This window comes from Oreochromis aureus, linkage group 22 (assembly GCF_013358895.1).
Source record: "Oreochromis aureus strain Israel breed Guangdong linkage group 22, ZZ_aureus, whole genome shotgun sequence".
NCBI classification, from domain to species: Eukaryota; Metazoa; Chordata; class Actinopteri; order Cichliformes; family Cichlidae; genus Oreochromis; species Oreochromis aureus.
Genome location: NC_052962.1, coordinates 3,693,675 through 3,709,554, shown reverse-complemented (window position 1 = coordinate 3,709,554; position 15,880 = coordinate 3,693,675). Strand labels below are relative to the sequence as shown.

At 40.3% G+C, this 15,880-nt stretch overlaps 1 protein-coding gene across 2 annotated transcripts; it reads right to left on the bottom strand.

Annotated features, from left to right (window-relative positions):
* Positions 1–11,667: 11,667 nt before the first annotated feature.
* LOC120435664 lies at positions 11,668–15,435 on the bottom strand. 2 transcript variants are annotated; one of them, XR_005609810.1, is made up of 3 exons: positions 15,316–15,435; positions 11,892–15,168; positions 11,725–11,744 (listed from the first exon to the last, which is right to left on the bottom strand). XR_005609810.1 is itself a non-coding variant. In XM_039605485.1 (2 exons), the coding sequence occupies exon 2, from the start codon at positions 14,934–14,936 to the stop codon at positions 12,498–12,500; it is 2,439 nt and encodes an 812-aa protein (XP_039461419.1). In that variant the 5' UTR covers positions 14,937–15,168; positions 15,316–15,435; the 3' UTR covers positions 11,668–12,497. The 2 variants fall into 2 exon arrangements, 1 of the variants encoding a protein (XP_039461419.1); XM_039605485.1 differs by having other exon boundaries at positions 11,668–15,168.
* Between the last annotated feature and the right edge of the window lie 445 nt (positions 15,436–15,880).

The window sequence follows — 15,880 nt, the reverse complement described above, 5'->3', positions numbered from 1 at the left end:
ATTTAGGCTGTAAGTCAGTATTGTAAACTCAGTGGGTGCTTATAATTTATTAATTCTAACGGGTTCTCTCTGGCCTGATTATCTAATAACTCTGTGGCTTTTGGCAGTAGTTAAACAGGAACAGCTTTTCTATATTTAATTTATCATGGCTTCCCCAGTGATTCCATTTGGTATTATGTAAACAGATATTTAAGTGTAATTCATTATTGTAAATTGTATAGACAATAATCATATGAATAAATGTGATGTGTTTGAATGTTTGAGTATTTTTGTCTTCCAAATTAAAAAAAACATTGAAATGAATCTTACCTTTATTCTTTTGTTTGAGTTGTCTCACTATACACCTGTCAGTTAAGGGTTTAATAACTCACAGGTGTTATAGGAAGTGTTCTGGGCTTTCAAAATTAAAGCTCCTAAAATTTAAAGCTACTCATCTGGACTGTAAAGGATGCTCATTGCTGTTTAATATGTACTTTCAAAATAACTCAGAATGAAACAGATATTAAAGTGCTTTTATATTAAAGATATAATATATGTTAAACTGTCTTCAGACTTTAATCTTTAAAAGTACATAAATTACAAGGTGTTACACTGGAAGATTACAGGGGTAAGTGCAGCCACACCTTCTCTACACATGCTGCCATTAGATTCTGACACTCCCACTTAGCATCTGCTATTTCTTTTTACATGGAATCAGCTGTTGTTCCTTCCATTTTAGTTGCCATAGCAACTGGTTCTCACAGATGTGTAACTTCATCCTCATTCTATCTCAGTCCGTTACTCATTCATGGAATTTTTCCACCACTGTGCGATGACATCACCCACTGTAAATTTTGAGCCTGGAGAATAATCTGAAAGACAAAAATTATATTTCTCTTTATTTCATGCCCAAACATTTTGCTCTAGAAATATAATGTATATCTCTCATAAATACCACCAAAGCATGTCCCCTCCATCTACCTCACTCATAGGGAACAATAAGAAAAGGACTCCCAAATTTTGGCTTATAATCCGTGGTGCAGGCTGTCTTTCTGTAGTGACCACATGCAGATAATGAACACCACAAACAAGAAAATTTAGATCTTTGCAGTTTGGATCTTTCCATCGGTTAAAGAATTTTTCTGATAAGACTTGCAGTTTTGTCTTGGGAACCATCAAGACAAAAGTACAAGCAAAATCTTCTCTGGTTCTTTCTGTACCTCACCCTGACACGGACAGGAGGGTTGTCCACACCTCCCCCTCCTTTCACTGACTTTAGCTGCCATAGCAACCTGTCTTCACATCTGTGTGCTGATGTCACCCTTTCTCTCTCAGACTAAAACTCATCAGTTCTTTGCTTCTGATTGTCTTCATACAACCTGTTAAATTCTGTTTTCTTCTGAAGACTGACCCAGTAGTAGCACACGCACACTCAGATTTTTTTTTTTTAGTTAAGTGTGCCTATGCAATTGCACACTTCTTATTAGATTTGTTATTGAAGTGGAAATGTATTTCCTTGGTTTTAACATAAAACTCATTGTTGCAAGCAGAGACAGCACAAAAACAACCACCTTAAACTGATTTTTTTATTTTTGTCTCCTTATCTTCCCCTGAGTTATTGGTTCTGTTACTAGTTAACCATGATACAGTAATGTAAGTCTACTGAAGGCAACCAACCAACCCGGTGACATAACGTTCTGTACCGACAGAAGATGGTGTTAAACATGTTTTGAAAACTGACTTTAAGCACTGGTTTCGTGAATCCAGCTTCAAAAACAGAATTACATCTATGTCAGTTTTTGAGAGCAGGGGTCACTAGTGTAAATTAGCCATTATACATTTAGTGTTTCATGTCCCCTTCAAGTATGCCTATTCAGTAGGAATATTATTCCTTGGATTTATTATTAAGTGTGCCAATGCAATAGCACACTTTGTATGTATTATTGTAGGGTATCTACCTTAAAATATAAAGCACCTTGACGCAACTGTTGTTGTGATTTGGCGCTGTATAAATAAAATGGAACTGATCTGAATTCTTGTTTTTTGTCGAATGGAAGTCCCGAGATCAAAATGTGAGATGCCCCCCTAAGGGTGGTTCAGAATGACCGAGCTAAGATCCTGTGGAACTTCTGGATACAGACAGACAAACTGGTGATGGACATATTAGTGGTGGAGAAGCAGTAGACAGCTGTAGTGATAGATGTAGCTATACGGAATGACACCAACATCACGAAGAAGAAACACGCAAAGCTAAAGAAATACCAAGGGGTTAGAGAAAATCTCGAGAAGATGTGGAGGGTGAAGGTAACAGTGGTCCCTGTGGTAACTGGAGCACTTGGTGCAGTGACCCCCAAACTAGGCAAGTGGCTGCAGCAGATCTCAAGAGCAACATCTGAGATCTCTGTTCAGAAGAGCACAGGTCTAGCAACAGCTAAGATACTGTGCAGGACCCTCAAGCTCCCAGGCCTCTGGTAGAGGAATTGAGCTTGAAGGATAAAGACCGCCTGCAGGAGCAAGATGGGGAATTTATATATATGTATACATATTTTATAATTCAAATTATTTCCTTAATGGGAAGTACTACACTCCTTCTAGATTATATAAAATGGGTCAAATTGAATATTTTATATTGAATAAATTTGCTTCTGGCTTCCCTGACAAATGTTCCATTTTTGGAAATAATATTCTCCCATGAATCATCATCAAATGTACAGGCAAGGTCGTTTTTCCAGGTCATCCTAAGACTGTTGGTGTTCCAGGGGCACGTTTCATACCACAGGGATACTTTATGGTACATGATGGAAAAATGCAGTATGGGGTTAGTGCCTTGATATATCTGGGTGCTTTTAAAAAAAAACAAAAACAAAAAAACAAGCAATACAATAATTTGCAAAAAATTCCAAAAATGACTCAAACAAATGAATTTGTTCTGACCACTGGCATATGATTTGCTTTCCAAAAAAGTGCATTATGTTATGGAAACTGTGTTAACTTTGGTTGTATGGTAATTCAACTGTGCAGGTGCCCAGCTGTGATTGGTGAGCCTGAGGACGCCACCCTATATATAGAGCCTGGAAAACCGCTGATGAGAGAGGTTCACTTTCTTTCCCCGTGCCTGACCAGTCAAGCCTATGACAAGTGCAGGCTGAGGTTCTCTGTTGTGGGTGAGGAAGGGGTGTGGGTAAGGGTTAATTTATTATTTTGGCCTCAGTTTACCCTATTTGGTTGTTTTTCCTCATATTTCTGTAAATAAACACCATGTAATGACATGAGATTGTTTCCTGTGGCTGCCATGCTATGACCTGGTCCCTAGTCAGGTCATAACAAAATAAAATCACCTCCTTTGAATAAATGGTGTAGTGTTCTGTCACCATTGAGCCCAAAAACAGTGTGTACCAATACTGGTGTTCATGTTGAACCATAAACATGAATACTTTTGACATTTATGAGATATATTATATTTTTGTGCATGCTTTCTACCACGTAGTCTTGGAGTGTGGTAAAATGGGGTTTTCTTGTTTTTAGCTTGTGCTAATACCTCTATCGGTGTGAAAGGAGAGGCAATTTCTCTTTCAATCAAAATCTAGTCCAGATCTGAATTTTCTTCAGTCCAGTGTTTAGCCAGTTCAACTAATAATGCTGACACAGAATTAATGGCATCTTGGCTTAGTACTAATATATCATCAACTTAAAGGAACATCTGTCACGGTTAACGCCAGCCAACCGTGGGGATGTGAGGAAGGAGGACCCAAATGCTCGACTCTTAGCTTAGCAGTGCGTTTATTTACAGTGAATGGAAAACATAACAATAAATCCTCAGTGCGTTCCCAACTCCCGTGACATGTCCTCTTCCCAGTGCTAGTGTTCCTGTCTCCACTCCTCAGTGTCTGAGCACCCCGTGCTCGCTGTCCTCTCGTCTCCACACTTCTCCTGGGGAAATAACAGAGAGGGAGCCATCAGACACACCACAATGCAGCAGACTAAACTTAGTAACTGGTCAAGAGACTAACGTGAAACCACGCAATGACCCAGCGTCAGAGAGAGCTCCACTACACTCTTAAGTAGCTCCTCCGACGGGGCTTGATCAGCTGTGTGATGGTCTTCAGGTGTGGCCAACCACCTGGCAAGGCCACACCTACCAGGCCTGAAGGCACCTGTAAACAGGTGCTCCCAGACACATACACACCCACACACACATACCTGCAAGCAGGGAGCACGAGGGACAGCAACATCAAAAACACATATAATAAAATACAGATCCATAACTGCTCAGGAACCCTGGATCGCTCAGATCCAGATCCAGCTTGGATATAGAAGTCTTACCCATCTACAGAAGCCGTCACCAAAACCAAATTTGGATAATGCCTTGAACATGAAGTCCCAGTCAACCCTGTCAGAAGCTTTCTGGGCATCTAAAGATTTAGCCAAAATAGGGGAGGACTTGTTTCTATTTGCCCAAATGAGATGCAGAAGTCTCCTCATGTTATCAGCTGAAGCCTATTCTTAACAAAAGCTACTTATGATTCTTATTAATATTTAATATCTTATAATTTGCGCTAGCACCCTCTCTAACCTGGGTGCTAATATTATTGACAGTATTTTACAGTCAAAATTTTTTAGGCTTGTGTCTATTATTAGCTGGGTTTGTTCAATCTTTGTCCTTCTTTGGTATTAACTATGTTATAGCTTCCTTAAAACTTTCTGGGAGAGATCCATATTGGAAAGCTTCTTGGTAGACATCTGTCATAACTTGGGGCTAATATATGTCAGGCTGCACAAGGATAAGCGGAAAAGGATGAGTAAATAATAAATGCAAGATTGAATAAATAAAGGTAGATTTGATGAAAAGCCATGCATGAATGGATATACCTCTCTCACCAAATTATAGGAAAATAAATCAGTGTCACTGAAGTAACAGATAACTTGAACTGCAGACAGTAAGCCTACATCAGGAAATCAAAACTAGTTTAGGCAACACAGAAGAAAGGCAAGCTGTCAGGGGCAATTATTTTAATACAGGGTCAACTCATAATATTGTTTTCTTTTAGTTATTCAAAAGGGAGTGAATAATAACATGGAGCTTCAGATTAACACATAAGGATTATTCCAGACTACATATTTCCTATAAGCAGAAGAGGATGGATGGCTAGTGTGTGTGTTAAGTCAGCCATTCTAGTAAAACCTATGGAAGTATATTTATAGCAAATGATAAATAACCCTTTCATGATGTGACACATTATAGAAGATTATAGAATGCCATAAACAAAGAATGTTGTAATGAACACAACTTTACCAACCCATATCCACCCCAACTTTGCTTCCAGTGTCATTTCTATTGTCAGTTGTCTGTGGCTAACAATGGATAACTGAGGATAACCACTGACGAAATGCCCCAGAGTAACATCACACCTCTCTTGCTGAGCAGTTCTTCTTTACATATCCACATATTTAACATTGGCACTGTTGTTGTTCTAATTCATGTGTCTGATGCTTCTACAAATGAATGCTAACCCCACTGACTGACTATCAACCTGTCAGTTATATAATAATCTGTTAGTTATTACAGTCCATAATCAGTCACCAGGCTTAGCTAGGTTATAAACTAAAGTAGCTAAAGTGTCCACCAATGGAAAGACTGGGAGACAGGAAGGAGTTCAAAATAAGAAGGAGAAAAACCTGGGACAACATCTTATGCTTGTACTTGGTAAATTCCTGCTCCTCCTTGAAGCTTTTTGCCAAAATGCTCAATGTTGACTCTCACTCGGGGTATCCATAACCGTGGATCTACAGCACTAATAAATAGTCAGCTCCTATTGAGGGGGCGGTGTTGCAGCAATTTTTCACACCAGCCTATTAATCAACGAAAGACCAAGACAGACTTTTAATTCATTTGAAAGCCTGATGCTTAGCCTCGTCCACCCCAGCTGTAAAACTCAGAAACCAGTCTTACTTGTTACCATCTATCGTCCACCTGGGCCTTACACAGAGTTTCTGTCTGATTTCTCAGACTTTTTATCTGATTTAGTGCTCAGCTCAGATAAAATAATTATTGTGGGTGATTTTAACATCCATGTAGATGCAAAAAATGACAGCCTCAACATCGCATTTAATCTGTTATTAGACTCAATTGGCTTCCCTCAAAATGTAAAAGAACCCACCCACCACTTTAATCACACTCTAGATCTTGTTTTAACATATGGCATAGAAACTGAACATTTATCAGTGTTTCCTGAAAACCCTCTCCTGTCTGATCATTTCCTGATAACATTTACATTTACAATAATTGATTACACAGCAGTGGGGAGTAGACTTTATCACAGTAGATGCCACAGTAAATGTAATCCACCCACTGTTATCATCTTCAATGCCCTGTTCCAACACAGAGCAGAGCAGCTACCTGAATGCTACCCCAACAGAGGTCGATCATCTTGTTAATAATTTTACCTCCTCACTACGTACGACTCTGGATACTGTAGCTCCTGTGAAAACTAAGGTCTCAAATCTGAAGTACCTGACTCCGTGGTATAATTCTCAAACACGTAGCCTAAAGCAGATGACTCGGAAGCTGGAGAGGAAATGGCGTGTCACAAATTTAGAAGATCATCATTTAGCCTGGAGAAATAGTTTGTTGCTTTATAAGAAAGCCCTCTGCAAAGCCAGAACATCTTACTATTCGTCACTGATTGAAGAAAATAAGAACAACCCTAGGTTTCTCTTCAGCACTGTAGCCAGGCTGACAAAAAGTCAGAGCACTGTTGAGCCAACCATCCCTTTAACGTTAACTAGTAATGACTTCAACTTCTTCACAAATAAAATTTTAACCATTAGAGAAAAAATTACCAATAATCATCCCACAGATGTAACATTATCTACAGCTACTTTCAGTACCATTGATATTCATTTAGACTCTTTTTCTCCTAATGATCTTTCTGAGTTAACTTCAGTAATTACTTCCTCCAAACCATCAACGTGTGTTTTAGATCCCATTCCTACAAAACTGCTCAAAGAAGACTTACTTAGACTTAGATCCTCCCCCGCCGATCGGCGCATCGGGCGACAAGAGAATGCCATCGAACTCGGTCTATCGTGGCAGTTGTTGCTTCATCCCATGACAGTTCAACTGAACGTAAATCTTCAAGGAAAGTCCTCCTCCCTGTTATTTTGGGTCTTCCTCGCCGTCTCTTTCCATTCTTCGGGTTCCACAGAACTGCGACACGGGCAGGCCTCGCGTCCAGTAGCCGAAGGATGTGACCAGCAAATCTGAACCGACGCTTGGTGACTTGGACATGGAGCGGCTCTACTCCCGCACGGCGATATATTTCCTCATTGGTAATGCGATCCCGATATGTGATCTTGAGCAGCCGTCGAAGACAACGTTGTTGGAAGACGTCAAGATGGCGGTTGATCTTTGCAGTTGATTTCCAAGTCTCCGCTCCATACAGTGCCGTCGGTATAACGATGGTCTTCAGGAGCCGCAACTTGGTTGATAAAGGCAGTGCGGTGGTCATCCATATAGGTCGTAGTCGTTTAAAGGCTGCCCATGCTTTCCCAATTCTGCACTTAATGTCATGCTCCACGTCCCCGTCACTGCTAAAAGTGCAACCCAGGTACATGAACCTGTCCACCTCTTCTAGCTGCTGCTGCTGATTCACAGTAACCGCTGTGTTTGATGGTGTAGCGTAACCAACTCGCATAATCTTCGACTTCTCACCGCTGATCCTGAGTCCTATCGGTGCTGCTTCGCTTTCCAAAGATGAGGTTGTTTTCTGAAGAGCCCGGAGTGTTGGTGCAAGTAAGGCTATATCGTCCGCAAAGTCCAAATCTGTGAACTGCTGCAGGGGATCACGTCCGGCGACCCCCATCGTGTTCGGTCCAATTGCTCGGCGCATGACATGGTCTATGGCGATGTTAAATAGGAATGGCGATAGGACGCAGCCTTGTCGCACACCAGTATCGATGTTAAAATATTCCGTGATGCCGTTGTCTGTTCGGACGCTCAAAGAAGTTAGTTGTCAAACAGCTAACAGATCATCTGCAGAGGAATGGCTTATTTGAAGAGTTTCAGTCAGGTTTCAGAGCTCATCACAGCACAGAAACAGCTTTAGTGAAGGTTACAAATGATCTTCTTATAGCCTCTGACAGTGGACCATAATATCCTATTAGAGTGATTAGAGCACGCTGTAGGTATTACAGGTACTGCGCTGCAGTGGTTTGTATCATATCTATCTAATAGACTCCAATTTGTTTATGTAAATGGAGAGTCCTCTTCACACACTGAGGTTAATTATGGTGTTCCACAGGGTTCAGTGCTAGGACCAGTTCTGTTTACATTATACTCAAAAAAACTAAAAAACTAAGGAAACTTGTTGCCTCAAAAAAATTGAGTAAAGCTTAGCTAAAAATGACTAAATTAGGACAACTTATTTATTTTGAGCACTCTGTACAAGCTCATTTGTTCCCAGAACTCAAAAAAATTGGATCAAGTTTACTTAAGATGACCAAGTTAGGGCAACTTACTCATTTTGAGTACACTGTACAGCCTTGTTAGTTCCCAGAACTCAAAAAAGCTAAGGAAATTCGTTGCCTCAAAAAAACTAAGTAAAGCTTATTTAAGATGACTGTTAAGACAACTTATACATTGCAAGTCTGCAGTATTAAAAATAATTTGATATTTCTGACTGTACAATAGTAATTGTTTACCTACTGACAAACATTTCAAGTTCAACTAAATGAAAAAACAATTTGTGGTACCATGAATATGATTAAAAATAATTAACAACGCTTTTTGTAACGATGTTAAAATCAGCCCAACTTTTATTTTCAAACACAACAAAGTATAACAGCCAACATACTGGACACTGTTCTGCTGAACAACAAACAATTATATTGCCATCACTGTTATAATCTTACAATGAAACAAAGTCTCAGATGTAATTATTCTGAAAATAAGTTTAGGCCTACCACAAGTTTGTGTTGTACTTACATTACTTATATAATCAAAATAAAATATTTATTGTTCTGTCACAAGTGCAGTCTCTAATTTAAACAACACATTTGTTTTTCATTCCAACACAGGAGCTGGAATGTTGTATTATTTTAAGGATGGCTTGTTTCCAGTCCAGGCATTACTGCCTGAATGACTATCATGGATCGAGGTGATCCAAATATAAGTGCAGAAGAAAGTCTTTAACTTCCCTTAAGTACAGTGGCAGTGGATGTGGGTTGGAGATGCAATGAGCTTGAACCTGCAGGCGACCATCTTCACTGACCACACCATCTGTGACGGAGGACTCATCTCTCCTGGTGTCCTGCAAGCAAGCAATCATATTCTTTGGAACATGAACTTAATTGCTTTCTTAAAACATTTTTTTCTGCATTTGGTATAGAACAGACTCCAATTTAGACGATCTCAGGCTCCCTCCCCACCGGAGAGGTGACATTCAATGACCCACTTGTCAGTCTGGATAGCCCTGACCACCACCACCCAACATACAATAATGTCATGAAAGCATCATTTTAAAAAGGGCTATGCAAACATGACCAATAACTTTGATTCTAATGATGTGCAACATGATTTGGGCACAAAACAAATTTTTCCTTTAGAAAACTTGCAGACTTCACTATATACAGTGTAGACCCTCTAAACTAAGTTTGGGGGATGTGATCTTTCAAGAAATGCAGACTAAACTGTTGTTGTTTGTTTACTTACACAGCATGTCTTGTAGAATTAACTGGAGTCACCAGCAACAGCATAGTGCAGTCATATCTCAAGTCTAATAACAGAAGGCAGGAAAAGATCAGTAAAGAAACAACTTCCCCAAACCAAAGCACAAATAAAACAATAAGTAAAACAGGCTGATCTAAAGTATGATTAAAGTTCAGCCTGATTAATATAAATGTAACTGACAGTTGCTAATATATTGGAAAACCAAAATACTTACCACTGAGTTGATGTCTTTCTGCAGGAGTGCTGGTCCCGAGCCTCAAAGACAGTAAGAAGCAAGCAGAGGGAGAAAAAACAGAACATTTTTCAGAAACTGATTTGATCCTTAATGGCTGTGCAATCATTGTAACATAGAGTTTGCTTATGTTGTTAAATAAAGGCTAGATTTGACATTAATAGATGCCACAGATGTTCAAAAGCTGCCACAAAGCATGAAAAAAATAATAGACGTCTCCAAAAACTTCGGAGCATTTTTGCAAATATGTGATGTCTTGATAAATCGAGCAGATATTTGAACTTTACACAGCTACATTCTCGCCTGAAAATATCTTAAAAGTTTATTTTGTGACCCAGAAAAAGTAATAAGTTTTTTAGCCGCGGTCCTCCGCCATTGCCGCGCTTACAAGTACGCACAGGCTCCGACAACCGCGGCTGACAAATGCGATCCTTTCTGGGTCACAAAATAACCTTTTAAGATATTTTCAGGCGAGAATGTAGGTGTGTAATGCTCAAATATCTACTTAATTTATCAAAATATCACATATTTGCAAAAGTGCTTCCACATTTTCGGAGAGCTCTGTTATCCACCAGCGCGATAGCTGACCGGGAGGTCAAGGCCGTGAGCACAGCTAACTCCTGGGGTATTGTTTTCAACCCCCCTGCAGTCTTTTGCTACTCAGGTTAAACATGATATATATAGTTAGTTAGTTATGGCTATGGATTGAAAATACCCCCCACACCCCACCCCACCCATAACGGCTGAACCTCCCGAAGAATTTTGTCTGGGCTCTTATCTCACTTTTTCTTTCAAACAATCAACAGAAAATTTCAAAGACATATTTTTAAATAGGGCAGCACGGTGGTACGGTGGTTAGCACTGTTGCCGCACAGCAAGGAGGTCCTGAGTTCAATTCCACCGTCAGGCCGGGGTCTTTCTGTGTGGAGTTTGCATGTTCTCCCCGTGTTTGCGTGGGTTCTCTCCGGGTACTCCGGCTTCCTCCCACAGTCCAAAGACATGCAGCTTGTGGGGATAGGTTAATTGGATAATCCAAATTGCCACTAGGTGTGAATGGTTGTCTGTCCCTGTGTGTTAGCCCTGCGACAGACTGGCGACCTGTCCAGGGTGTACCCCACCTCTCGCCCTATGACAGCTGGGATAGGCTCCAGCGACCCTGGAAAGGAGAAGCGGAAGCGGATGGATGGATTTTTATTTAAGGTTTTTAAGGCTGTGGTGTTAATTTTTAAGTAACATGAGCCCAGCGGCAGCAGCAACGCTAGGCTAACACTAACTAGCTAGCAAGATTATAAACCTGGTGCTAAACTAAGAGAAGCCACAAAATCAGTTTGAATAAGAGTAAACATTTACTCACCAAGTCAGTGTATCAGATAAAGATCCATAGCAATGACAACAATAATATCTTGAGCTGAAGTTTCTCCAGGTTTGCTCAACATTTTCCATAAAAAATGCTGGCATCATGAACATGCGGACTGATCCGTCCGAGGGAGGAGGATGGTAGTGACGTGGCATTTTCAAAACACATCTTTCATCCTTCCGCACTGAGAAGCAAAACTTCCAGCTTACTTAGTTTTTCTAAGACAACTCAAATAAATTGAGTTTATCAGTGTTTTTGCAGAAAAAGTACTGGTAACTTATTTAAATCGAGTTCTAATAACAAATTGATAAAAATTGAGTTCAGCCTATTTACTATTTTTAATTAAACACAATGTAGCATCCAGTCAAACTGACAAGGCCAGAACTGATGGTTGTTGAATGACCTTTATTATTCCTTGCCGTGTATCAGACAACGTACCAACGTAAGAGCTAGACAAACAAATAAAACAATTGCCATGTTATTCATGTAACACCATTTTAACCGCTCATTACGCTGGTCTAACCGTTTTCTATTAAACTATACAATACATATTATGCGTTTCAGATTGCTCACATTAAATCATGTACATTACAAACCTTGTTCCCCTGTCGACTGTAGCTAAAACCATTCGTTTTTGTACAATTTAACCATGTTTTTCTCTCCCTTTTCTCCGTTAGCAATAGTTTACCGTTTTCTTCCTCTTTTTTGTACATCAAGCTAGTTACCGTTAGCCGTTCTGGTTTCTTTGGGTGATAGATGCCGTGGTGCGGTATGTACCATGTCTCACCTTCAGGTCCATTATCATCAGTCTCTTCGGCATCACCCCTTTGTATAATGTCATTCATATACGTGACATAGTCCCTTTTGTATTTTTCATCGTGCATTAGTTTACGTTTGAGCTGATTGAGTCTGCTCTCGGCAAGTTGTCTGTTATCTGGCATTTGTGGCCTTTCTTTAAATGGCAATGGCATTTCATAATGTCCTCTTTCTGTTTGTGTTATGCCTTGTTCAAGTTTCTCAAGAAACCTAAGGTCGTCTTGAGACACCATCTTTTCGTTTATTTCGTTTTCTTTAAAGTCCTTTTCCAGTGCACGTATTGCATCTGCGGGAGTACATGGAGGCATTTCTTTAACAGTTATTCTGTGACAGAGACTCCTTGTTGTCTCTAATGCATTGCATGGTACTGAGTTGCCAACTATGCTCTATCCTAAATCAGTCTGGATGGCATATGGCTCATTGTCTTTACCTAAGAGTACTTGTCTGGGCACCAGAGCTTGGGGACAAGTATAACCAATCAGGAGACTCACCTCACAACTGAGGAGCGGTGGGATCTCATCTACAATGGACGACAAATGACTCCACAGTTTTGCTGTGTCACATGTTGGTATGTGTTCTCTATTTGCAGGTATGTAGTCCTTTGTGTAAGCAGTTGGGAGCCTTAGCACTGTTGCTGAATTGTAACCTCTCACTAGAAGATCACACACCTTTCCGCTGCTTACTACTGCGTTTTTACCCATCATTGTGGTTAGTCTGAGTTTTACAGGGCACACATTTGCTTGCAGTTTCTGTGTTACATCCTGATCTATAAAAACAGTGTCACTCTGTGTGTCTAGTAGCACATAGACTAGTTTTTCCCTTTGTGGATTAGCAGCCGTTGAGACCCATACTGGGACTATCATGGAGGTACTGACTGTGTGTTCTGCTCTAGCGACATTTAACGCCATGGCTGTTGCACTTTCAGGTGAGTTCCCTTGTGTTGCATTGTCTATACTCACTTGATCTTGCCTTTCTCTTTGCAGACTAATGCTGTAGTTCTCATTGTGAAGACAGGTCGGGTGTCTCTTAGAGCAGGTTTCACAAGTGAGGCGCCGTTTGCAGTCCTTAGCACTATGACCTTGCTTTAAACAACCATAACAATGTTTATTATCCTTTACATGTTTCTTTTTCATTTCCAGGGTCATTTGCAGAAAGTTTGGGCACTTTATAAGTGGATGCGACTCTTGGCACAGTGTGCATGAAGAACTGTTGTATATTTTAGTCTTTGTATCTCGTTCAGTTGTGTTAATGTTGAATACACTTGCCTTGTTTCTTTTGACTTCTCTTGTGCTTCTTTTGTCATCATTTGTTTCCGTGGAGCGAAGTGCATGTATGGAAGTGACTGGGTTGCATGCTACTTCTGCTTCAAGTGAGAGAAAGGAGGCAAATTCACTGAAGCTGGGGAATTCACTACTGTCCATGAGTATCTTTGTTACATGCCTATTCCAGCTTGTGTTTATCCAGTCTGGCAGTTTATGCAACAGTTTCTGATTTTCTTCATAGTCATTGAGAATTTGCAGTCCTTTCACGTGACGCATGGCAAGCATGCATGCATTCACAAAATCAGCAAAGTTCCTTAGCCCATCAGCATCTCTCGACTGTATTTTAGGCCAACTAGATAACTTCTCTCTAAATGCCCTTTGTAGCACGAATGGCTGGCCGTACCTTTGGTTTAACTTTGCCCAAGCGTCGTTATATGCTTCTTCATCATTTCTGAAGAAAGTCCCTTCAAGGCACTTGCGAGCTGAGCCAGTTACATACCTTTTTAGATAGTACAGTTTATCTGCTGCTGACATGCCAGTTTGTTCAATAAGTGACATGAAAGTGGATTTCCATTCACTAAATTTTATTGGCTCACCACTAAACATTGTTGGTTCTGGCATGGGGAGTCTATTTATTCTTATGCTGCCTTGTACCGCCTGTGCAAGCTGGCTGACACTAGGAGGGGCTGTTGGCGCCGGTATGGTGTATGATGGTACAGTGTGTTTGGGTGTGTGCTCTGGGTTCACCTTTTCCATCTTTACTGAATATGCATCATCAAGTTGTGATAACTCTCTGTTGTAGACGTCCAACCTGGCGCGAGCGGCTTCCACCTCCCTTTTGGCTTTCAGGCGTTCCAGCTCGGATGTTTGAACTGCCATTTGTTTCTTATGCTCCTCTTCTAGAGCCTTTATCCATTTCTTCTGTCTTTGTTCCTCTTGTACAATCTTGTACTCTGCTTCCTTTGCTGCTAGTTCTGCTGCTGCATCTGCTCGTTTTGAAGCAAGATGTGAGGCTGAAGACAGTTGGCTACGTTTCGATGCTGCAGTTGAACCATAGATGGATTGGGCATAATCATGTTCTAATAGTCTCCGTAGACGTTTTCTTTCATATTCTGCATCAAAAGCTCCATCTACACCACTTATTCTTTCCAGGATGACTTTCACGATGTCATGAGTAACTGCTTCACATGCATCGGTTTTTCTTCGTATGTCTGATGAAGGTGCAATGTGACTTCTCATTTCAGTGTACAACTTTAGCAGTTCATCTTTTCTTTGCTCTACATCATCTGCAAGATCTGCCATTTCTTTCTCTGAAATGTCCAACTTTAATCTTTCTCTTGTTTCTGGCACTCGTATTTTCCATTGTTCATAAAGAGTTAATAGTCTTTTTTCTTTTTTACTTATCTCTTCCCTCTGATAAGTTAGCATTTTTTCCGTTGGCACCTTGGCTCTTTCTGAACGCCTTGGAACCGTGGAGTCACTTTGAGCTTTATCTTGCAGCTCATTTAATATTTGTTCTTTGTTTTCAAACTGTTCATTAATGTCTTCTTCTGAATCCTCCATTTCAACTTTATTTTCCTTATGTCTTTCACCGTTTTATTCTCTGACCTGCTTCTGCCATCTGCTGGACGTTGTGGGAATTGCCGTTAAACCTTGAGCCCTTGTGGTGTAGCAAAATGGCAGCGGTCAAGCTCTTACTGTAGCATCCAGTCAAACTGACAAGGCCAGAACTGATGGTTGTTGAATGACCTTTATTATTCCTTGCCGTGTATCAAACAACGTACCAACGTAAGAGCTAGACAAACAAATAAAACAATTGCCATGTTATTCATGTAACACCATTTTAACCGCTCATTACGCTGGTCTAACCATTTTCTATTAAACTATACAATACATATTATGCGTTTCAGATTGCTCACATTAAATCATGTACATTACAAACCTTGTTCCCCTGTCGACTGTAGCTAAAACCATTCGTTTTTGTACAATTTAACCATGTTTTTCTCTCCCTTTTCTCCGTTAGCAATAGTTTACCGTTTTCTTCCGTCTTTTTTGTACATCAAGCTAGTTACCGTTAGCAACATTCACTTCCGGTTACACAGGAAGTTACCACAATAAAAGCACAAAACATTATATTACGTGTATATGAGCCAGCTTTACATATCCGCCGTTACACACAATATTACATTTTACAGTGTAGGCAGTATCATTGGAAGACATAGTATACATTTTCACCGCTATGCTGATGATACCCAACTCTATCTGTCCATGAAGCCAGATAACACACACCAATTAGTTAAACTGCAGGAATGTCTTAAAGACATAAAGACCTGGATGGCCGCTAACTTTCTGCTTCTTAATTCAGATAAAACTGAGGTTATTGTACTCGGCCCTGAAAATCTTAGAAATATGGTATCTAACCAGATTCTTATTTTGCATGGCATTACCTTGGCCTCCCGTAACACTGTGAGGAACCTTGGAGTCATTTTTGACCAAGACATGTCCTT

Excerpts from the sequence above, each read along its gene's own strand:
- LOC120435664 (XM_039605485.1), bottom strand. The coding sequence starts at position 14,936 with ATGGAGGATTCAGAAGAAGACATTAATGAACAGTTTGAAAACAAAGAA.